This window comes from Salmo salar, chromosome 03 (genome assembly GCF_965601325.2).
Source record: "Salmo salar chromosome 03, fSalSal1, whole genome shotgun sequence".
Classification (NCBI taxonomy): domain Eukaryota; kingdom Metazoa; phylum Chordata; class Actinopteri; order Salmoniformes; family Salmonidae; genus Salmo; species Salmo salar.
In genome coordinates, this window is record NC_138293.1 from 72,378,009 (window position 1) to 72,399,171 (window position 21,163).

At 43.4% G+C, this 21,163-nt stretch overlaps 3 protein-coding genes and 1 long non-coding RNA gene across 8 annotated transcripts; 2 read left to right on the top strand and 2 right to left on the bottom strand.

Annotated features, from left to right (window-relative positions):
• Positions 1–364: 364 nt before the first annotated feature.
• Positions 365–8,599, bottom strand: LOC101448013 (jumonji domain containing 6, arginine demethylase and lysine hydroxylase). Its single transcript, NM_001279026.2, is given in 3 exon segments — positions 365–800; positions 6,651–6,921; positions 8,363–8,599. Coding segments are annotated over 3 exon segments (420 nt in total). The 5' UTR covers positions 8,492–8,599; the 3' UTR covers positions 365–780.
• Positions 8,600–8,787: 188 nt separating this feature from the next.
• LOC123741695 (uncharacterized) lies at positions 8,788–10,621 on the top strand. Its single transcript, XR_006769217.2, has 4 exons — positions 8,788–9,137; positions 9,355–9,455; positions 9,576–9,771; positions 9,992–10,621. It is a non-coding gene; the product is annotated as an uncharacterized LOC123741695 (long non-coding RNA).
• Positions 10,274–13,427, bottom strand: LOC106601525 (serine and arginine rich splicing factor 2b). Of its 5 annotated transcripts, XR_006769216.2 has the most exons (5): positions 12,782–13,427; positions 12,190–12,484; positions 11,538–11,679; positions 10,988–11,054; positions 10,274–10,594 (listed from the first exon to the last, which is right to left on the bottom strand). XR_006769216.2 is itself a non-coding variant. In XM_014193774.3 (3 exons), the coding sequence occupies exons 1-2, from the start codon at positions 13,168–13,170 to the stop codon at positions 12,205–12,207; spliced, it is 669 nt and encodes a 222-aa protein (XP_014049249.1). In that variant the 5' UTR covers positions 13,171–13,427; the 3' UTR covers positions 10,274–11,054; positions 12,190–12,204. The 5 variants fall into 5 exon arrangements, 2 of the variants coding, with proteins under 2 accessions (XP_014049249.1, XP_014049250.1); XR_001328023.3 differs by lacking the exon at positions 11,538–11,679; XR_001328022.3 differs by having other exon boundaries at positions 10,274–11,054.
• A 241-nt stretch (positions 13,428–13,668) lies between these two features.
• Positions 13,669–19,444, top strand: LOC106601524 (UNC93-like protein MFSD11). The gene is made up of 14 exons (XM_014193773.3): positions 13,669–13,890; positions 14,072–14,246; positions 14,360–14,415; positions 14,877–14,984; positions 15,145–15,224; positions 15,331–15,427; positions 15,545–15,603; positions 15,907–16,066; positions 16,371–16,411; positions 16,509–16,574; positions 16,762–16,887; positions 17,037–17,211; positions 17,483–17,618; positions 17,811–19,444. The coding sequence occupies exons 2-14, from the start codon at positions 14,151–14,153 to the stop codon at positions 17,970–17,972; spliced, it is 1,362 nt and encodes a 453-aa protein (XP_014049248.2). The 5' UTR covers positions 13,669–13,890; positions 14,072–14,150; the 3' UTR covers positions 17,973–19,444.
• The last annotated feature ends 1,719 nt before the right edge of the window (positions 19,445–21,163 follow it).

Below are 21,163 nucleotides of genomic sequence, written 5' to 3' on the forward strand. Positions count from 1 at the left end.
TTGTTTCTTGGGTGGAATTTTGTTGTTGATAGCCCAACATTCATTTGTGGCATCTGAGAGTGATTAATCTTACCCAACCTGGAGCTAAGGGAGTGTAGCATAGGCAATTTCCTCCTAAAAGGTCAAGATTTTGAATGTCAAGCTGAACCGGCTAAATCTAAGTCAGGAGGGGATCCCTTGGCCTTTACAGTTGTTGCTGGATGACTTGGGCTAAGTCTTGAAAAAGCTGCTGTTTCACTAGACATGTGTGCATTAGTCTGCACTACAGATGCCAACAGTAGATAAATATGATATGAAAGAGAAATGCCACTTTGCAATCTTCTCATTGCTTTCTAGATCTGTTAAATGGATTGTGGACTGTTGATTTGCTAACCGTTTAATTTAATTAACTGAAACTGAATTAACTGTTTTGATTGCAGTACATACGCATGCCAGTTCAACTGTTACTAGCAAAAGAAGCCCAGAGGATGAAAGCAGAAATTTTAAATAAAAAATATAAATCAGTGGCTTTTTTGCAGACTAAGAAGGCAGCATCTCCCTCCACTCTTACCCTGTCATACAGTATCAACTTACAGAACTCACAGTACACTTTAATATCTAAAGATGGTCAAATCTGCCATGATAAAACTCAACTGGCATCCCATGTACTGCAAAGTAAAGTCAATCCAAAGCACACCTATCCATCCATCATCTCACTGTGAATAGAAAACATTTCCCCACTGAGCAACATAAGACCATGGCACTGTAGAGGAGACAGGCCAGCCTGATTGGCTCCCTGCCTCAGCCCCAGTACCTGCTGTACAACAAGGCAACAGCCCACCTCTCTACAAAGGTCAACATCCCTCCCTTGCACTGAAATACTGCTCTTCCCACACCCCACAAGCAACAGCAATATAGATTGACGTTTGACTAGAAGCTGAGCGGTGGCAGATAAATCTCCAGCATGTCCACGCCTCAGGGGGAATCTCCTTTATCACAGCCTAGGGTTAGGCTGGCCCTCTTATCTATCCAACAGACTGACAGAGGGCCACCAGACTCTCCTTTGGAGACACACAAATGAAAACAAACAAATTGGCCGATCTTCATGCGAGAGTCCCCCTGGGTGTGGCCTTTTGGAGAGGCGGGGCGAGGGGGTCATCGGGAGGAGCTGCGCTCTTTGCTGACACAGTCGTCCTTGGTGCTGCTGTCTCCGTTGGATATCACGTCGCACGTCTTCCTCTTCTTCCGCCTGTGAGACATGGCGTCCCCCTCCGAGCCCGACTCAGCCTGCAGGGAGAGGGACAAACCAGAGAGACGGGGGAGGTCTTGGATACATCTCTCCATGGAACATACTACATATCTATTAAATTCCATTTACATAAGGGGGGGACTAGGTGTCACTGTCCCTCATACACACCGTCTACTCACAAACACCCGTTACCAATTTAACATGCTATATACAGACAATCATCTGATGACAGTAGTGTTCTTGTTCAACCAGTAGAACACATAAGTCAGCAGAACAGAATATTCTCTCCAGGGGGAAGGCAGGGCCTACCAACCATTACACAAGGGTAACCCCCAACCTCCACCCAACAGCCCAACCCAACCTGATATGGATGTGTATGTAACTGGAGGGGCGTGCTGTCCACCAAGCTATTCAACACCAGTTCCCCCAGTTCCAGAAACCCAAGACTGACCTGTGGCCACGTTTCTGTGACCCAGCAGGACAACATAGAGGGAACAATATAACCTTAACATGAAAGGCATTATATAGGAGCGTGTTAAGGCAGGGATATGTAATATATGCTCATAGTAACTTGTTGTAATTTCTTCCATCTCTGACTGCCTTCTAAATGTTGCCTGCATGCAGTAGTGAGAGAGACAGGACTTTTGAATTACAGCATTTCAGAGTGAGGGGACGTGTGTGGCTATACAGTATGTGTGGCCGTTTCACATGCACATGTGCGGCAGGTCCGTGACATCTGCCCGCATGTGAACAGGTGCATGCTGCCCTTTTATAGTCTCTAAACTCTGTCCAGCTTGATAACAGTCATCTAAATGAAAGCTAGACAGTCGGGGAGCGTAGAAAATTTGATGGATAGAGAACTATTTTTTGCCAATTCTGACAGCAAGGAATATAACACAAGTGGACCTCGGTGAAGACAGAATGTGGCCCTTTGGGGCAAAATGAGTATAACACCCCTGTTGTAGATGCTGGTTTCCCAGACCCAAATCATGCCTATTCCTGGTCCAAAAAGCACTTTCAGAGAAGTCTCTATCACGGATGCCTTTTAGTCCAAGATTAGAATGAACCTCTTTCCAGGAAAGGAGCCCTAGGTGTTTGATCTTGTCTTACACCCAGCTCAGGGGTCCCTAGAGAAGTGGGCTACTGTATATTCATGTGTGTGAATGTCACACTGTGTGTGTGTGTGTGTGTTGAGGGAACAGGATGTACCTCTGAGTCTGAGTCAGAGGAGCTGGAGGAAGAGGAGGAGGAAGAGTCACTGGAGCTGTCCGAGGCGATGCCAGTCGATTCCTGGAGGTCCACTTTGTCTGCCAGGGTAGCCATGTCTGGCCTCTCCTGCTTCAGGATACTAAGAGAGAGATTTTATGTATGAAAATAAATACCCTCCTTGTGGAAGTTAGAGGATCTGGGAGCAAATATATTAGAACATTATCATTAAAGACCATGCAAAGGAATATCAGAGGCCATTCTTCTACAATGTATTTTCACATTGAGGTACCTACAAAGGCAGCTATGGGTGACATTTTTGCAAAAACTACTATTAACCACAATCTGGCAGTATGATTTCATTTGAAACATCTCTTCAGCAAGGTCCATTATAAGGAGGCGAATATTTATGTATTGCTTGGTTATCAAACTCTAGTTAAATAAATCACACAATATAACGCACATTGTTGAAGAAGTTACAAATTAAATTACGCTGCCAGATTATAAATGAGGTTTGCAGGAGTTTTTGCACAAATCAGTGCCCCTTTGGACCACGAAAATGTTGCCCAATGTATGGACTGGGGCTTTTGGTCCTCGCTGCTCCCGGATCTCGTGGGTGGGGAATAAACATCAGTACTTGTGCCTTTGCACCAGGACATCCCAGGTACTCGTACCCAGAGGTTCAATGTGGATGCCAGTGCCAGAGCGGGCAGGACCCATTCTTTACAGAACCTGCCAACACACTTTTTATTGGTTCCCATAAGTTTGGAAGCCCAGAACCAAATCTTACATGAATGCTGCCCTCTGACCAGCTACTGGATTTGATGGGAGGGAGTGGTCGTGAGATGTTTGGCCTAGTGCGAGTGGCAGAACCAGGGCGGATCCTATAGGCCAGATGTATTCAACTCTTACCCTACGAGGTCCAGAGCCTGGTGGTTTTCTGTTCTACCTGATCATTAATTGCACACACCTGGTGTCCCAGGTCTAAATCAGTCCCTGATTAGAAGGGAACAATAATAAAACGAGTTTGGGGGCTCTAGAGGTTCACATCCCCTCCTCTATAATCATCTCGGCCATCTATGGGCCAAACAAACCCCTTCCCATCCGAAAATTCTAAAGATGCCAGGTGAAAGTTCACTCCTGCTAAATCGTAATTGGCCCAAATAAACAGTGACGCAAAACCCAGTGTGTGCAGAATTGTTCCTATTCCACAGCCTCCCGACAGACAAAATATTTTAAAGTTTCTTCTTTCACGAGGTGTTCCTACAGCTGTGGGGGTTCTGTTAGGAGTGCTTACCGATACCACTTCCTTGATAGTTTGGGCCGGCCCCGCACAGTTTTATGCCACACAATGGGGAAGTTGGTGGTGCTGGCAAAGTTCTGAGTGATAGCGATGGTGGTGTCCATGTTGAGAACCACATGCCACCAGCCTCCTAGAGAACAAGCAACAGAGATGACCAGGATTAGGTTTCCGATCACCAAACCACAGAAAAGTAAACACAGAATGGCCAAGTACAAAAATACACCATCTGACCTTCTCACATGGCAGAAAACATACTCTGTCCGAGGACAGTGATGAAAATCTTAGTTATTAGTTTACAAGACCTTTATGGAGTGGAGGAAGAGGTGGGTGGATAGACAGAAATAGTAAGGTATGGATGGACATCTTCAGGAGACAGAACAGCCTGTCCAACAGGGTTCTGCTCTTGAAACAAACAAACACACTCTCTCAGCCATCAGGACCTTATATTCTGGTCTCCAACTTGAGTAAACAGGAAAAGTTCAAGATCTGGACCAGATCCAAAGGAAACAGAGAGTTTAATCTCGTCTTATCAGTCAGTTAATGCAGGAGTGTGCAGGGTATTAGGGTAGGTCAGTAACACTGGATTAACGTCTGCAACCATGTCGATCACTGAGCCCTACAGTGTAAGTGTGGTTGTAAACAAGGTGGTGGCTACACTTCTTGTTGATATTCATGGAGAGAGCTAGCAGAAACTGGATAGCTAGGATAGCCCAGCTACATAGTGAAAGTGAAAAGCTGTGAATACATACATTACATAGCATATCACCGGACAGTTTATTACATACAAAATGGATCGCTCCTACAGACAGTGAGTCACGTGGCCGTGGCTTACTATATAAAGCAGGCAGAGAGGCATCAAGATACTGCTCGATTAAACATTAGAATGGGTAAAACAAGTGACCTAAGTTTGGTATGATCGTTGGTGCCAGGCACATCGGTTCCAGTATCTCAGAAACAGCCGCCCTTCCGGGCTTTTCACGCACGACAGTGTCTAGGGTTTACAGAGAATGGTGAGACAAACAAAAAACATCCAGTCAGCAGCAGTCCTGTGACCTCTCTCATGGATGAGAGGTCGAGGGAGAATGTGAACAATCATGTAAGCTAACAGGCTGGCCACAAACAGACAAATAACGGCGCAGTACAACAGTGGTGTGAACGGCATCTCAGAACACACAACTCTTCGGTCCTTGTCACGGATGGGCTATTGCAGCAGACGACCACAGAGGGTTCCACTTCTATCAGTTAAAAACAAGACAACGCTGCTCCAGTGGGCACGCCATCACCAACACTGGACAATTGGAAAATCATCACCTGGTCCAACGAATCCCGGTTCCTGTTGCGTCATGCTGATGGCAGAGTCAGGATTTGGTCCATGGACCCATCCTGCCTGATACAGGCTGGTGGCAGTGGTGTAATGGTGTGGGGAATGTTTTCCTGACACACGTTAGGTCCCTTGATATCAATTGAGCAACAAATGTTTCCCACATTTTGTAGAATCCATGCTCCAAAGAATTCAGGCTGTTCTGGAGGCAAATGGAGGTCCAACCCGGTACTAGATGGATGTATCTAATAAACTGGCTGGTGAGTGTATGGCATATACACACACACACACACACACACACACACACACACACACACACACACACCACCAGCCAAAAGCTTGGACACATTTACTCATTCAAGGGTTTTTCTTTATTTGTACTATTTTAGGCTATCTTCAGTATACCACCCCTAACTTGTCACAACACAACTGATTGGCTCAAACACATTAAGGAAAGAAATTCCACAAATTAATGTTTAACAAGGCACACCTGTTAATTGAAATACATTCCAGGTGACTACCTCATGAAGCTGGTTGAGAGAATGCCAAGAGTGTGCAAAGCTGTCATCAAGGGTGGCTACTTTGAAGAATCTCAAATATAAAATATATTTTGATTTGTTTAACACTTTTTTGGTTACTACATGATTCCATATGTGTTATGTCATAGTTTTTATGTCTTCACTATTATTCTACAATATAGAGAAAAGTTCAAATAAAATAAAAACCTTGAATGAGTAGATGTCCAAACTTTTGACTGGTACTGTATATATACACGTATATGTATATATACACACAGCTATAATGTATGTATTCACAGCACATAACATTGGTATATCACTACTCATCAAAGACCTTTCACACTCACTGTATGTTCTGCCCTACTTTTATATAATATATTTCCTAACTAACTGAACCCTGGCCTTTTCAGATCTTGACAAATGATTCAAAATCGCTGAAGATCAAACTACTTCTCTCTCTCCAGTCAAACAGTATTCAAAGTGAAAGACAGACCAGACATGTCTATAAAATGGCAGCAGTAGCCCACTGACCAGGGACAAACACGGTCTCCCCTGGTCCCTGCAGAATCTCCAGGGGTCTGAACTCAGCAGGCCAGGTTGGCTGCTGGGTGCGTGGGTACACCACGTTAAACCAGGTGATGGCCTCATCCTGCTGGTTGCCCCCGTCCTCCCGGGTCACCTTGATCAGCTCCCGGGGTGTGTGGGTGGGAAACAAGCACCAGCGCTTGTGCCCCTGCACCAGGGCATTCCAGGCACTCGTACCCAGCGGGTCAATGTGGATGCCAGTGCCAGAGCGGGCAGGACCCATTACAAACCATCTGAGAAAAAAGACAGAAAAATAAAGGGACAGGTGTTACTAGAGTTAGTTCAACTTCACAGATAATACAATAACATTGCAGCTATTTATTTAACATTGCAGCTATTTATTTAACAATGTTACTGAGAACAGCTCTTACCTGTAAGGAGGCCTGCGCTTCTCCCCGGCGAACTGGAAGAGGTCGTCCCTAAAGTAAACTGGCACCTGGTAGTCCTCCAGCAGCTTACGGCGCTTGGCGTGCTCGCCGTAGCTGCTGTCGAAGATATAGAGTGGGCTGTCGTCCTGTGTGGACTCCAGGTACTCCACGTAGTACTTCATCTTCATCTTCACAGAGTAACCGTCGTTGTCCTCACCACACTTGAACTTCTGGTTGCGGTACTTACGTTTGAGGCGCTCCATGGTCCACTTCTCGCGGGCGGGCCAGGTGTCCTGACAGTTGAGCAGCACCACAGGTTTGTAGGGTCTCTCGAAGCGCTGGATGAACTCCTCTGCGTTGAGACGCAGGGTGTCCACACGCTCAACATTGTCCTGCGAGACGCATATGTCATATCAGTTTGAGTGTGTGAAAGAGAGAGGGTTGAGGGCTACATTTCATGAATGTACGACTACATTAATCAATAATCTTTCTACCAATATAAATTACTTTGTACTGAATTCAAAGGGAACACTAGTCATTTATGACTTAATGCTTCCCAGTCACAGGGCCTAGTACTGGTCTCACGGACTGAGGTTGAGTGTTTTACAAAACTGCATCATAATAAAAGATCAACTGTTTTTGAATGCAATGCAACCAATTGGAACATTAAGGAGTAGACTCGGAGGAAGACCATTTGATATAGTCTGATCTGGGGCAAAGGGAATACAAAAGGTCAAGGGCATTTTTGTTCTGCGTCTACATGGAATGACAGGGTCTGAAAGTCACCTTCTTTCATTTATTTTACCTTTATTTAACTAGGCAAGTCAGTTAAGAACCAATTCTTATTTTCAATGACAGCCTAGGAACAGTGGGTTAACCGCCTGGTTCAGGGGCAGAATGACATTTTTACCTTGTCAGCTCGGGGATTCGATCTTGCAACCTTTCAGTTACTAGTCCAACGGTCTAACCACTAGGCTACCTGCTGCCCCAGGTTAAGGTTAAGTTCAGAAGCTCAACCCCAAAAGAGAAAGAATGAAACAAAATTGCTGAGATGAATTGTTAACCTATAGGACAACTCTTGAAACTACATAAGCTTTGAGAGTCATGGGTATTCTTAGCAACCCAGAGCAGCCCTTCTTAACTCTTGTGACGAAAACAAATCTCCTGCTGAACCACTTGGCAATAACCCAGTGTCCCACATGGAGCAAAGAAAATGCCCTCCAGTGGGCTTATTTCAAACATTCAGTTAACAATGAAGTTGGTTGTAAGATCAATGCATTATCAATCATACATTGTTGTAGTGATTGTGTCAATATAACAGTATTTTATCAGGACACACTGTGGAAAAGGTATGGGCTTTCCTAACCATGGTAGTTGTTTATCTCTGAGGACAAGGGCAATAATTCCTACAGACACAATACAATTACAGTCTTCTTACAAAATATAAACAGTTGATCGAGGTGGACAAAATACCATCATCAGCTGTCTAATGGGTCTGAGAACATGGGTCAGTAAGCTGGCTACCTGTTGGTGGTGACTGGCTAATATTCTCATGAAAGCCTCAATGAAATACAAATGTAACAATGTTGTCACGATTTCACACAAAAATTAACTATACACCGTCAACCTAATGTGGTCAATAATCAACGGAATGGGCTGTGGCACACAGTGTTTGAGTCCAGACTGACCGATTTGACAGTTGCGCCAATGAAGACCGCTGTGCGCTGAAAGTGCAGCAGCAGCCTACGTGACCATCCGCACTGGTTTTGTCAGGTGAAACGTGTTGAACGAGCTAACATGGCTAGCTAGCCTAGCTTGCTACCGACAGTTTACCTTCACTGAGCGGTGTGACACATCGAAAGTCTCGCAATAGTCATGTTTCGTCCAGTCTGAAGAGTCCTTCAGCTCAGGTCTGGCGCTCCGCTTCGCCTCTTTGATCCTCTTCTTACTTTTATGGTTCATTCCTGAGAATGTAGGGACTCGAGTTAGCTAGCTAGCTAGACTGGGGTGCATAGACAAACACATTTGCTAGCTTGACTTGCTAGCTAGTAGTGAAGCGAACGTTAGTTGAGTGGCTGATCTGGAGTTAAAGTTAAACGGTAAGCAACTTCATACGAGTACTTTGTTGGTGTTACTGAAACACGACACGTTGGCCTTAAAATTAAGATGTTTTAAGCACACTTTTAATAGCGAGGAGGAAGCTGCCCGGATGAAATTAGCTAAGCAGCTAACTACAACAATGCACTTGCAACCAAACCAGGGGTCCCTACAATTTGAAACCCGCCCACCCAGAGAGCCGTAGGAAGCTCGTTGGCCACATACAAGAGCGAGTCATACATCCGAGAAAACCGATTGGATAAAATGTGGAATACGCCTTCCCACCAGTCATTAGCACATTCATTGGCTGTATACGTTCTACGTTTTCCCCGTCCTTCAGGTTTTATAATAGTAAATTAATTCAGTGGTAATACAATACGTTTACTAACTCTCACAATTGGGATGTTAAATGGAAAACAGAGCAACTGAGATGTCCAACAAAGTGCAGAAATCGTTCACATTCGAAGAATACGAGGACCCAAAGCAATCACTGAATGTTTCCATTCCTGAGGTTCTTGCGCACTTTCAAATCTACACTTTTGCCATTTGGAACTAGCGATGTTTCTGTAAATAATATTGTTCGCCTACAACTGCATTGTGGTAATTGGCCCTGAAGCCTGCCGAGTTCCTTGGAGATGAGTACAGAAGATATACCAGGCACTTTTGAGTCAATGGAAGTTGACATTCATCATGAACTGTAATCATGTCGTTTCTCCCCTCTGTACTAGGTCCTTGATCCACAATATGGGATGCATGTATGGCCCTGTGCAGTGGTATTAGCACGATGTGTGGACACACAGGGAAGAGCTGATGCACAAAAGTGCTAGAGGTAATTTACTGAACCAAACAAATTCACAAGTCTACTCCAATTCACTTATTTACCATGTAAATGTGTAACCTGTTTCTAAAACAAACTATTGAATCAGAATGCACTGCTGTTTGTTCACAGCAAAGTGTGGGGCACAAGTGATCTTGTAAGACTGCAGAACTTCCACTGTGTCTGGGGAACTGTAGGTGCACCTGTGAAGTGAATGAATTGCCCAATGTGCCTGTGGTGGGTATTACCTGGGGAGAAGTCTCCCCAGACCTTCTGCTCCTCCCTTCATTAGACATCTTGGGATCAGATGTTTTCTATGAGCCTGAAGGTGAGTTCACTGACCAGTTTGTTAGGAAAAAATGAGCAGATCGTTCAGATCTGTAACTCAACTGATTTTACAACTTTCAGATTTTGAAAATGTCCTGGTGACAATCTCCTTCCTCTTGAGGAAAAACCCTTACCAAGTGTTGTTATGCCTTTCAGGACCAGTCCATGACTGTCAGCCATGGTCAAGTGAACATTACTCATTTTCTTTGTCTTCATTTCAGTGCCTACTGGTCCATAGAGGCATTGCTGCACAAATGGAACTTGAAGTGTCTCAACATTCCACAGGAGAAATTCCATGCCAACAAAGATCAACTTGCTGGGTCAACACTTCCTGGAAGCCATACTGTACAAATGATAACAAGCAAAGCTGTCAGCAAGGCACACTCAGTCACCAAATAGTCAAGACCCATTTCAAGATCAATGGTTCAAAACACAATGCATTATGAAATAGTTTAAGTTGTATAGTCTAATGTTAAAGTTTTAGAATAAATTGATAACCCAAATGTCTTAGACAATTTTTATTAGCTTTCACATTGGACACCTATACAGAATCTTGCAAGGGGGAAAAGGAATGCACAAAGGGCAAGACAGAATGCATTAAACAAAATTAGCACACCATACTTAGTGCTCTGAATTAGAAAACATTTTAACTTGTTGAAAGACAGGCATTCTACCGATGGTGAATTTGTAGCAGCCATTTAAGTTGGCCACCATCACAGCATTGTAGCCACAGGGGCATTCCGGAGAACACTGGAAACAGCCAAGCACTGCAACACGGCACCTTAACAGCTAACCAGCAATACTCAACTGCTACACAACTGCGCCTAGTGCACAAAAAATACAGGAGAGAAGATTAGAGTCACAATGAAATTAAACAAAGCAAAGTTGACCTGCAAGTAAATCCGTGCCTGTTTCTTTTCATACTTATTCTAAAAGCCCTAGCCATTTGAACTTCTGTAATGGCCTTCATGAAACCCAAAATAACAGTTGTAAAAGCTAGGCCATCAAATCTTCACTATGACAGTTTCAGATAACAAAAATAGCCATAAAGTCCAACAAATTGAAATCCCAGCAGTTTTAGCCCCTCTACCTCAAAAGCACATTAAGTATAGTTTTTATTTTTTTGTTAAACATTGCAAAGACAGACAAGCAGTCTGGGTGAACGGGAAAAAAAAGAAAATACACCAAAAGCCTTCAGATCAAGATACAATAATAACCTTTTACACAGAAATTGTATGGACAGGGTCCTCAGTCTGAAGTGCGACGTCCTCATTGGCATCTCATCTGAAAAATGTTTGAAAGACAAGGATGTAAGAAACGTGTGTTGGAAAACAAATAACTCAATTTTGTTTGCAACCTCTAGTAAAGAAGTGGCGACGACTTGTTAACTTTACCACCCCTCCCTTCAGATAGACATGGAGACACCTCCAGGCCATATGTATGGTATAATTAGCTGGCAATGTAATGCCAACTTCGTGTGCATAGCACATTTCCCCCATATTAGTAGGAAACTAGTCTACATTTGAAAGAAAGAGCCAAATCAAAAGCTATGCAAACCCATTTCTGATGGTTGAAATTTTTTAGTTCAAGGAAGGAACCAAACGTCAAGAGACGCCCGGGCTTCACAAAAATGAGAAATCTTGTCATGAGAAACCAGAGTCAGACAAACCTTGCTTCCCTCCTGAGCACAAGTCTTTGCCCCCAAAAAGCAGAGAGCATGACCTGGAGGACAATGCAAGGCTTCTGTCCATTGTCCTGCAGACGTACCTCAACACCACCCCAACACTGACTGCAACCGGCCTGCTCCATAGCAACCCCCACAGCAGCAGGTGCCCGGACAGCTCACACACCCAGCTCACTAACTGCTCATACTGCCTCAAACTCCTCTTTTGCAAACAGGATTCCGCAGCTTGGAGGAGAGAATTCCAGATTTTTTTTTATGAACATTTTATTTTTACGGTAAAAATGTATTCTTTAATGCCACATATGTACAATGCAATAATGGACCTAAATTTCCTCTACACTGATAATGAACTGGAACATTGGGCAGGACAGAACTAAATTGTTACAAAGGAATAGTCCCCAAAATCCATCAAATGTGGGTTTAAAGAAACCACCATATGGGAGAGTTTTCCCATTCCTCTTTGCCATGCCCAGTGTTACAGTAATATGCATAACCACTTTGAGGTGGAAAAAGACTTAAAGCAGTTCACATTGTCAAGACATCCCACAGCCAACCCCCTTCTATTCAACCACAGAACCATGGAAAAGGGTGACTTAGTGCAAATCCATCCCACACATAATATCCCCACATCACCCTCCCTATGCTATTCATTCAATCTAGTGTAACGCTAGACTTCACCTCAAACAATTTACAAAAAGGTAGTGTTAAGGTCCCATCTCCTTGTCCAACACTTACCATTTTGTCAGTCATCTATGGGGTTTCAGCGCCATTCTCCCCAGGTGACTTGGGCTGGCTCTTGGATCTTGATCTTGAGGCTCTTTCAGCAGGGGTGTGGCTCCTGGAACGGGACTTTGACTTAGGAGACTTGGATCTGGAGCGGGACCTGGACGGGGACTTGGCCTTGTCTCTCTTAGGGGAGCGAGACTTGGAGCGAGAGTAGGAACGAGACCTTGATCTGCTGTTGCGGGAGCGGCTGCGGGAACGAGATCGGCTTCTGCTCCGGGATCTGCTGCGTCTCCGACGCCTCGGACTGGGGGGGGGGGGGAGAAAAGACTGTAAGTTCGTTGTGTCGAGTTATCGCCCATATAAAAACAGTTGTAAACGTAAGGCGACAACACCCTCAAAACGCTGCTAAGTCAGCAGGTCAATGAACAATGCATGTAATGGTGGCTGATTGGGGGCCATAAGGTACCGTTACAACATGCAAGTTCCTAAACATACATCATAGCTAACGTTTATTCAATAATTATCACATAGCTACTAATGAAAAAGCGACCCAATCGAAGGAGAGCTAGAGCAACTACTTAACCATGTGCTCAGCTCTTACCTCCTACTTCGTCGGCCATCACCCCCGTACCTCCGGGGAGCACCTCCACGCCGACGGTCACCACGATCTCCACGGTCACCACCGCCTCCATGATGAGAATCTGGGGGACGTCCGTAACGGGCCATCTGGACTCTTAGCTCGCGTCCGTCCAGCACGGCACCATCCATTGCGTCCATCGCATCCTCTGCGTCCCGCTTGTCATGGAACCGCACAAAGGAGAACCCTCTGCTCTCTTTCGTATAACGATCTCGGGGGATGTAAACATCTCCTACCCTACCATACTTTTCAAAGACACGGCGAAGGGTCTCGGGTGAGGTTCGGTAAGTCAGATTATCCACTTTAAGAGAAGTCATGCCCTCAACATCGGGCGGGGGCCTACCATAACTCATGTTGCAGATAGCGCCTTAGTTAGCCTAGCTAACAAACACGCAACGTTACTACCAGAAAATGTGGGTGAAAGGTCAACACCCGCTTAAAGTTGTTGATTAAAATTATCGTACTTAAACAGCCTGCTCGCAATATGTCGAGTTTTCCTTAAAAAAACGCAATATAGCTTTCCAAATTTATGACGAGTTCCTTAGCACCGACCATTTGTTAGAACGAGGTGTTGTCCCTTGCTCCTCCTCGTTGAATGAGGTTGACGAGTAACGCTGCTGCGTATTTATTTGGAGGGAAAATAAACACATCTTCAAATTACACATTTTAAAATCATAATTCAATGCACCAAAAACTATTATATTATATACAAATAACTCGGAGGGGACACAAATGAAAAATACTTTCAATTTAGTAATGTTTTTATTTTTTGACCCGGAAAGGGGATTGACGTCAGACTATAGCAAATAAACTCAGTTTCCCATTGGGCTTTGGGTTGTACGCCTTGAAATGTCAGCTGACTATCTCACATGACGAACAGTTTTGGTCACTCACTGTGAAAAATATTCAAAGACCATTTTTAAGCTAGACGGGAGAGAAGGGTCGTAGCCCAGTACATTATTGTTTGATTCTTTCTAGGATTTGAGTCCATCTGGAATCTCCACAAGTCGTTATTGGTTTGCTAACTATGTAACTTGCACAAACAAGGACTATACAGTGCATCACCCGACTCGGTAAATTGTTCTCTTTTCAAGTGGCTAAACAGACAAAAGCAAGGAAATACTTACTATAGTGATTATTTGGTAGCAGATCTACCTAGATATGTATTGTCTTGACAATAGCTCATATTCATAGCATAGCATCCTTTCTACAGTTTTGTCACCAAGGTTGTTTTGATTCTGTTTTTTTCCCCAGATGAGCTGTGGACCCCTTCAGAGGTTTTTTAACTAACCCATTTCGTCACGTAATATTACAGTGACACCCTGCAGCAAGCATGGGTCCAGAGGGAAAGACACTATTGAACATCATAATCCTGGGGTTTGGATTTATGTTCATGTTCACTGCTTTCCAAACATGCGGCAATATAGAGGTATGGTTGAACTGACAAATGATACATACAAATTCAAGCCATACAACTGTAGGGAACCTACAGGGGAAGTTAATATTGATGGTGTCAATTGTTTATGTCTCATGCTTTTTCAGCAAACTGTGATCAAGAGTTTCAACAGCACTGAATTCCATGGGAGTGGATACACAAGGTAATTCATTGTGATGCTGAAATAGTGTGACTTTGACCTATGCGGCTCCTATGGTATAGATTAGACCTGCTGGAAAATTATAATCCTGTCTCTCTCTCTCAAAGAGGTCTCCAAAGGTAAGTAATTGAATCTGCCCAGTTTAGGCAACAAAGTTGACTTTCAGTTCTCTACAATATCCCAGTTTCCTGAGGTATTTTGTAAATAACATGCATATGACTGTGGTGATGTAGGGCCTCGTCAGTGATTTAATTGCTGCTGTTGGCCTTTATGGACATCTTAATGACACCACCCGTGGCAGGCAAACACCAGGCTTTTTTTTTATTCAAACACATCCTTATTGAATAAAATGCCTGCACTTGTAGCCATGTTGCTAACATTTTCTATGAATTATTATATTACAATATTACATTGGCGCAATATCATCATTCTTTTTTTTTTTTTACACGTGTCTTTACATGTAGCATGGCCATCATCTATGGAGTTTTCTCTGCATCCAACCTGATTGCTCCCTCAGTAGTGGCTGTTATAGGCCCCCAGTTGTCCATGTTCTTTAGTGGACTAGTATACAGGTGAGCACACTCTTTTGACCTTTCTTTAAATCAACCCACTGTAGCCTATACCTGTTTACAGAACTGTTTATTTATCTATTCTCTCTGAGTGTGCATAAAGTACTTGTTTTCATTAGCTTATTTGTGATGTTAACACTGTCCAATGTTTTATTTCCATCAGTGGATACATTGCAATGTTCATCCACCCCTACACTTGGAGCTTCTACACAGCGTCTGTAGTTGTTGGAATAGCGGCTGCAAGTAAGAAGACTGTGTTATTCTTACTTGAGAATTAACGACTTGTATTTCCTATCAACACATAACCCTCTTTCTTTTCTCTTTCAATCTCTTTCCATCTGTGGCCTAGTATTGTGGACAGCTCAGGGGAACCTACTCACCATCAACTCTACAGATGCCACCATCGGCAGGAACAGTGGTATTTTCTGGGCCTTGCTACAGTTCAGGTACTTCTTTTATCAGCATAACTGTATTGATTGCATCACTGTTTACCACAGCTTTTTTACTCTGGTACTGAATCCACGGTGTTGGACTGCCTAACATGTATCTATCCCATTTTGCAGCTTATTCTTTGGAAACATGTATATTTATTTTGCCTGGCATGGCCATGTTCACATATCAGGTATGTCATCAGTTTTGGTTAACTTTTTACTATAACAATGTAGATATCTTTTGAATGTATTCTACTTAGATTCATGAGTCTTTTCCCCTTTTCTTTTTATAGTATCTAGCATTCCCTAAGTTCCCTTGACACAATGAGGAAATCTCATTTTGGCCATAAGTTGCTGACGCTGTGTGTGTGTGTGTGTGTGTGTGTGTGTGTGTGTGTGTGTGTGTGTGTGTGTGTGTGTGTGTGTGTGTGTGTGTGTGTGTGTGTGTGTGTGTGTGTGTGTGTGTGTGTGTGTGTGTGTGTGTGTGTGTCTAGACAAGGATCGCCAGACGGTTTTCATCTCTCTCACGGTCATCAGCCTGGTGGGCAGCTTTCTGTTCTTCCTGATCCAGAAGCCGGAGCCTGAGGCCACACCCTCCGAGGCGTCTGAGTCACTGCTACAGACTGAGTCCACAGAGAGCGCCTCTATCGTCGTGTGAGTGCAGCCTGCAGACAGGCTGGGATGGAAAACATGGTCTAGGTCTAACGTTAGAGTAAACTAGCACAATAACATTTTTCCTTATCTACCCTTTTATTGACCATGTTGTCATGCATACATACACATGTCAAATATTTATATACTAATAGATATGCCATACAAATGGTGTTTGTGCATTCTGTACCTGCTGTTGTATGTAAGGGCCTTTGTATTCCTCCATAGGCCTGGGTTGAAGCTGGATAATCCTTTATGTCTGGAAAGGCTGTACTTAAGTTTATTTATGGATTTCTCTTCCTTGCAGAGCGACTCCAGGTCTCGGTTCCCAGGCTCTGGATGCTTTCAGTGAGTCAGAGTTCATTGGTTGCTTCTTACTTCAATCTGTCATGTAAGCAACAAAGGCCCAGAGCTCAGCTGACTGATATGTGCCCTCTTCTTACAGAGAAAGCGTTGCAGTTGTCTGTCACTAAAGAGATGCTACTGCTGAGTATCTCCATAGCATACACAGGTGGGCAAATTCATTCCAATTAATTCTGGAAAGAAAATGTTTTGGGCTATTTTCAATATGAGGAACTTCTTTCAGTGGATGCTAGTATAGAAATATAAACGGATGCATATTCAATTGACATTGAGTATGTTTGAATGCGTAACCATAGGTTCTATGTGCATAACTCTTGCTCCTTCTCCACCTTCAGGCCTAGAGTTGACATTTTACAGCGGGGTATACGGGACATGTATAGGAGCCATGACTCAATTTGGGGACGATGCTAAGAGTCTGATCGGGCTCTCTGGAATTTTCATTGGCCTGGGAGAGATCCTGGGTGAGTCGAAGTCATTTTTTATCTTCAGTGCTATTTCAGATCACATGATACACGTGAGGTTTGGAAAGCAGATTAACTGGTTGACAGGAAGGGACTGATGATTCGAGGAAGTCAACGCTTCTGTTTTTGCTGTGTCTCTGTTTGTCCAGGAGGGGGCGTGTTTGGGATGCTGAACAAGTGCAACCGGTTTGGGAGGAACCCGGTCGTGCTGCTGGGGCTGATCACTCACTTCATGGCCTTTTACCTGATCTTCTTGAACATCGCCAGTGATGCCCCTATTGCCCCAGAAGAGGGCACACACCTGCAGGCATACATCACCCCCAGGTACACAGCAGGGCTTACTCAGTTGGCCCATAAAACAATGACCATAGATTACTATTATAACAATTCTCTGTACTTTGCATAAGAATACAGCAGGTCAGGACATGAACATTATGTTAAGTGTAGCAGTTGTGCATAATTGCATTTGAACTCTATCAGGTTACTGCAGATTGTATAAGGTTTCGTGTCTGTATTAACCTGGGATGTTGTCTGTTCAGTGTTGAGGTGGCGTGGCGTTGCCTAAATTGCTTAACCTGTTATGTTGTTTGTTCAGTGTTGAGGTGGCTCTGCTGTGCAGCTTCCTGCTGGGCCTGGGGGACAGCTGCTTCAACACCCAACTGCTGAGCATTGTGGGATTCATGTTCCGGGAGGACAGTGCTCCTGCCTTTGCCGTTTTCAAGTTTGTCCAGGTACATTGATATCTGTTAGGCCTACACACACGATATGGTTTGCTATCTATGGTGATAATGTATTACTCTGAATGATTTGAAGAAATATAACATTGAGCTATTTGCTTGGTATATCCCTTGATGATTCTCCATACTTGCTAACCACAGTTGCTGTATTACAGTGGTGTAACTTGGTGCTCTTGTCCTCCACAGTCCATCACTGCAGCCCTGGCCTTCTTCTACAGTAACTATCTCCTGCTGCACTGGCAGCTGCTCATCATGGTTGTGGTGGGCTTCCTGGGCACGCTATCCTTCTTCGTGGCTGAGTGGGTGGTGGTCTCCAGCCGACGGGACACTGACTATGACAGCATATGACAACCAATGGGAGGAGGGGGTCACGGTGAGAGGAGCTATTCACAGCTGGACGGGTCATCTGGGGAAGAGTCGGTGTAAAACCTTCCTATCAACCTAGCTATCCTTTGGAATTCTTCAACTGACAGTTTGACTGGCCCACCTCAGCCCCAATAAGCAGAGACTGTAGTAACGCTGTTTTAGCACAGTCATTCACAGCTCTATTGATTCCAATAAGCAGAGACTGTAGTAACACTGTTTTAGCACAGTCATTCACAGCTCTTTTGATTTTTGCCTTTCAAGTGGAAGATACACTTAAATACTGTATATTTTACTTGGAGTGAATCAGATGTGCACAGAGGAGCCTTTATTTTCATGTTCAATGTCGTTCACTGTGCTTCTGTCTTCATGTAGATGTTCAGCTGGTTGGTTTCAATGTGCTGTAGTCATTGACTAAGGTTTGGCTAGACTGCTATTCCTACCAAGGTTTCCAGTCTCAACATCAATCTTATTATACTACTTCAATTTGATAGAAAAAGAAAACGTAGTACAGTCGATTCTTGATAAGCGCACATTGGATATGTACAAACTCTGTTTACATTCAGTACAGTTTATCAGTTCAAATTCAAATACACTTTTCACTTCTGCATGCTCAGATTTAGTATACACATTTAGAACATTCCCAAGCCATTGCATTTATCAGGACTCCACTGCATCTAGATTTCTTGTAAAATGGCATTTGTCATAAAAGGAGAAATTATCAAGACCAATATACACTAGCTTATTGCAATTTATATTATTTTTGTTATAGTGATATCTGTACGAAATTGTTGAACAATGCTCTAAATGTTATTTCTTTGTCAATATTTGCATCACACTTTCAGAGTATCTGTAGTATGCCATAGGTTTTGTCAAAAGTGGGATCGAAAAGGCCATAGATAGTGTATTGAGGATGATGGCATGGCTGTTGGATGAATGGTGAATTACAAAATGTAGACCAGAATTTTTATGTCTAAACTGCTCTAGGTTATATTGCTCTGTTAAAATGTCACATTGAAGAACTCTTGAGCTTATGAGTTTATAAGGCTATGGTTTTATTTAGAACTCACATTGAAACAATGGCCTTTGCACTCTGCAAACATCAAGCATTTTTTGTTCTACATTTTCATCGTGCAATTTCGATTGAGGTCACAAACTATTTACAGTGTTTGTGTTCCTCCTTGCCAAAAATGTATAGTCTAATTCATGAATCATTTCATTCATTGTGTGGATTGCTTAATGTAGAGTTCAGTTCTGTGGCATATGAAAACTGAGTTTGAAGATTGTTCCGAGCCAGAGCTATTGGATGTGAGGCAATCAATAGGATTTTGAGGGAATAAACTGTCTTTTGGTTTATGAACTAGATTTTATACTTGAATGTAGTTACTTAGAAAGGCACCAGGATATGCACGCTTGTTTTTTACATTTTTGTTATTATAAAAAAATATATATTTTGAGCCTTTTTTTCGTGTCTGTATGCTCCTTTTTGCATACCTGGGGTGAGAACAGGTGATGCTTTGCATACTTTCTCAACAACACAACCCTTGTCCTACCTGATGAGGATTTGATGCCCGCCTCTGCCTTGTTGCTCAGCAACCAGGGACGCTGTGAGTCACAATGTGGGATGCAATTATTGTGTAATGGAAGGAGGCTACATCCAATCACAAAAGAGAACTGTACTCGCTGTCATTGTTACGTCCAATACGGTTCTATGGTAGGCGTGAGAGATTAGAACCAAATTGAAACAATTTCTAAAACAAGGTTAGAAATGGCATTGGAGTAAGAAACAACCGAGATTGAGTAGCAATGAAAAGGTGTTGAAAAGTAACTGTGTAGGGAATATTTAATTCTAATTTACAGACACTTTCTATTTAGTACAGAAGAATCAAAGAGTATTTTTTTCTATAATTTTACATTTCAATTTTTTTTTGCGTTCGATCCTGTCGTTTTTTTTTTATCTCATGTTATTTAATTGAATCATTCTGGCGTTGAATTTTTACAAAAAAAGATGTCAATATTGGAAGAAGATATATCTTTCATGTCCCTCGGAAATACTTTTTAATAACATTAACTCAAAAGTAGTGTGAGACAAAATGTCAGCTGACATTAGTTTGTTCGATTTGGTGAACCTGTCGATCGGGACACCTGAAGTTGGAGCAGTCAACCTCAATGCGTTGCATACCCTCCTCCACGCTATCCTGGGACACCTGAAAATCCAAAATGTGACCACTGGCTGGAGAGAGCAGGATGCCCCGCCACAGGAGCCCCATGGCACTGTGGCGCATCTGACCAAGTCCTCTAGCCCGTACCATCACATGGAAGACAAACTTCGGCAGATAGAGAGACAGATGGCCGCGCTGGAGAAGCTTCCTAGCGGTACAGATCTTCTGAGCCGCACTGCCTCAACCACAACACCGGTCAACGACTTGTGGCAACTGATGCAGCTCCGCCGCAAGGCTCAGGCGAGTGAGGACGGCGTGTCCAAGGTGAGACAGGCTCTTCCTCAAAATGTAATTCTTAAAATCACACTGTCATTGCTGAGTTATAATTGTATTATAAATTGAAATAATGTCATGCGAGGACAGGTGAAAGTTGAACACTGCTGCTGTGGCAGTGCTGCCTCCCTTGATCAACAGTCAAAACTGTGTTGAAACTTTGATTTGTCTGTGATGCACAATTTTGCTTGTCGTAAGATAGGCCCCAAATCATTTTTGGGAATCTGTCCCAAAACATAATTTTGTGGTCAAAGAAAAATGGCCATAACGGTCAAGAAATAGGATTACATTACAGTTCCACTGGGTATTCTAGACTAGACATCCATCTTGTGACAGATGTTAGAGTCTGAGGTTTATTTATTGACCCTTATTTTACCAGGTAAATTGACTGAGAACATATTCTCTTACAGCAACGACATGGGGAAGAGTTATTGTTGGGTGGAGAAGGGACGAATGAGCCAATTGGAAGCTAGGGATGATTAGGTGGCCATGATGGTATGAGGGCCAGATTGGGAATTTAGCCACAACACCGGGGTTAACACCCCTACTCATACGATAAGTGCCATGGGATCTTTAGTGACCACAGAGTCAGGACACTGAAAGACAGCTCTGGGGCACTGGAATCTCCTTAGAACAGAGGGAAGAGTGCCACCTATTGGCCTTCCAGCAGCATTCTGTCTC

Coding starts and splice junctions, on each gene's coding strand:
- LOC106601525 (XM_014193774.3), bottom strand. CDS start 13,170: ATGAGTTATGGTAGGCCCCCGCCCGATGTTGAGGGCATGACTTCTCTT. Junction 12,485..12,781: donor GATGGCCGACGAAGTAGGAG/GTAAGAGCTGAG, acceptor CCCCCCCCCCAG/TCCGAGGCGTCGGAGACGCA.
- LOC106601524 (XM_014193773.3), top strand. CDS start 14,151: ATGGGTCCAGAGGGAAAGACACTATTGAACATCATAATCCTGGGGTTT. Junction 15,428..15,544: donor TGGGCCTTGCTACAGTTCAG/GTACTTCTTTTA, acceptor CCCATTTTGCAG/CTTATTCTTTGGAAACATGT. Junction 16,067..16,370: donor GAGAGCGCCTCTATCGTCGT/GTGAGTGCAGCC, acceptor TCTTCCTTGCAG/AGCGACTCCAGGTCTCGGTT.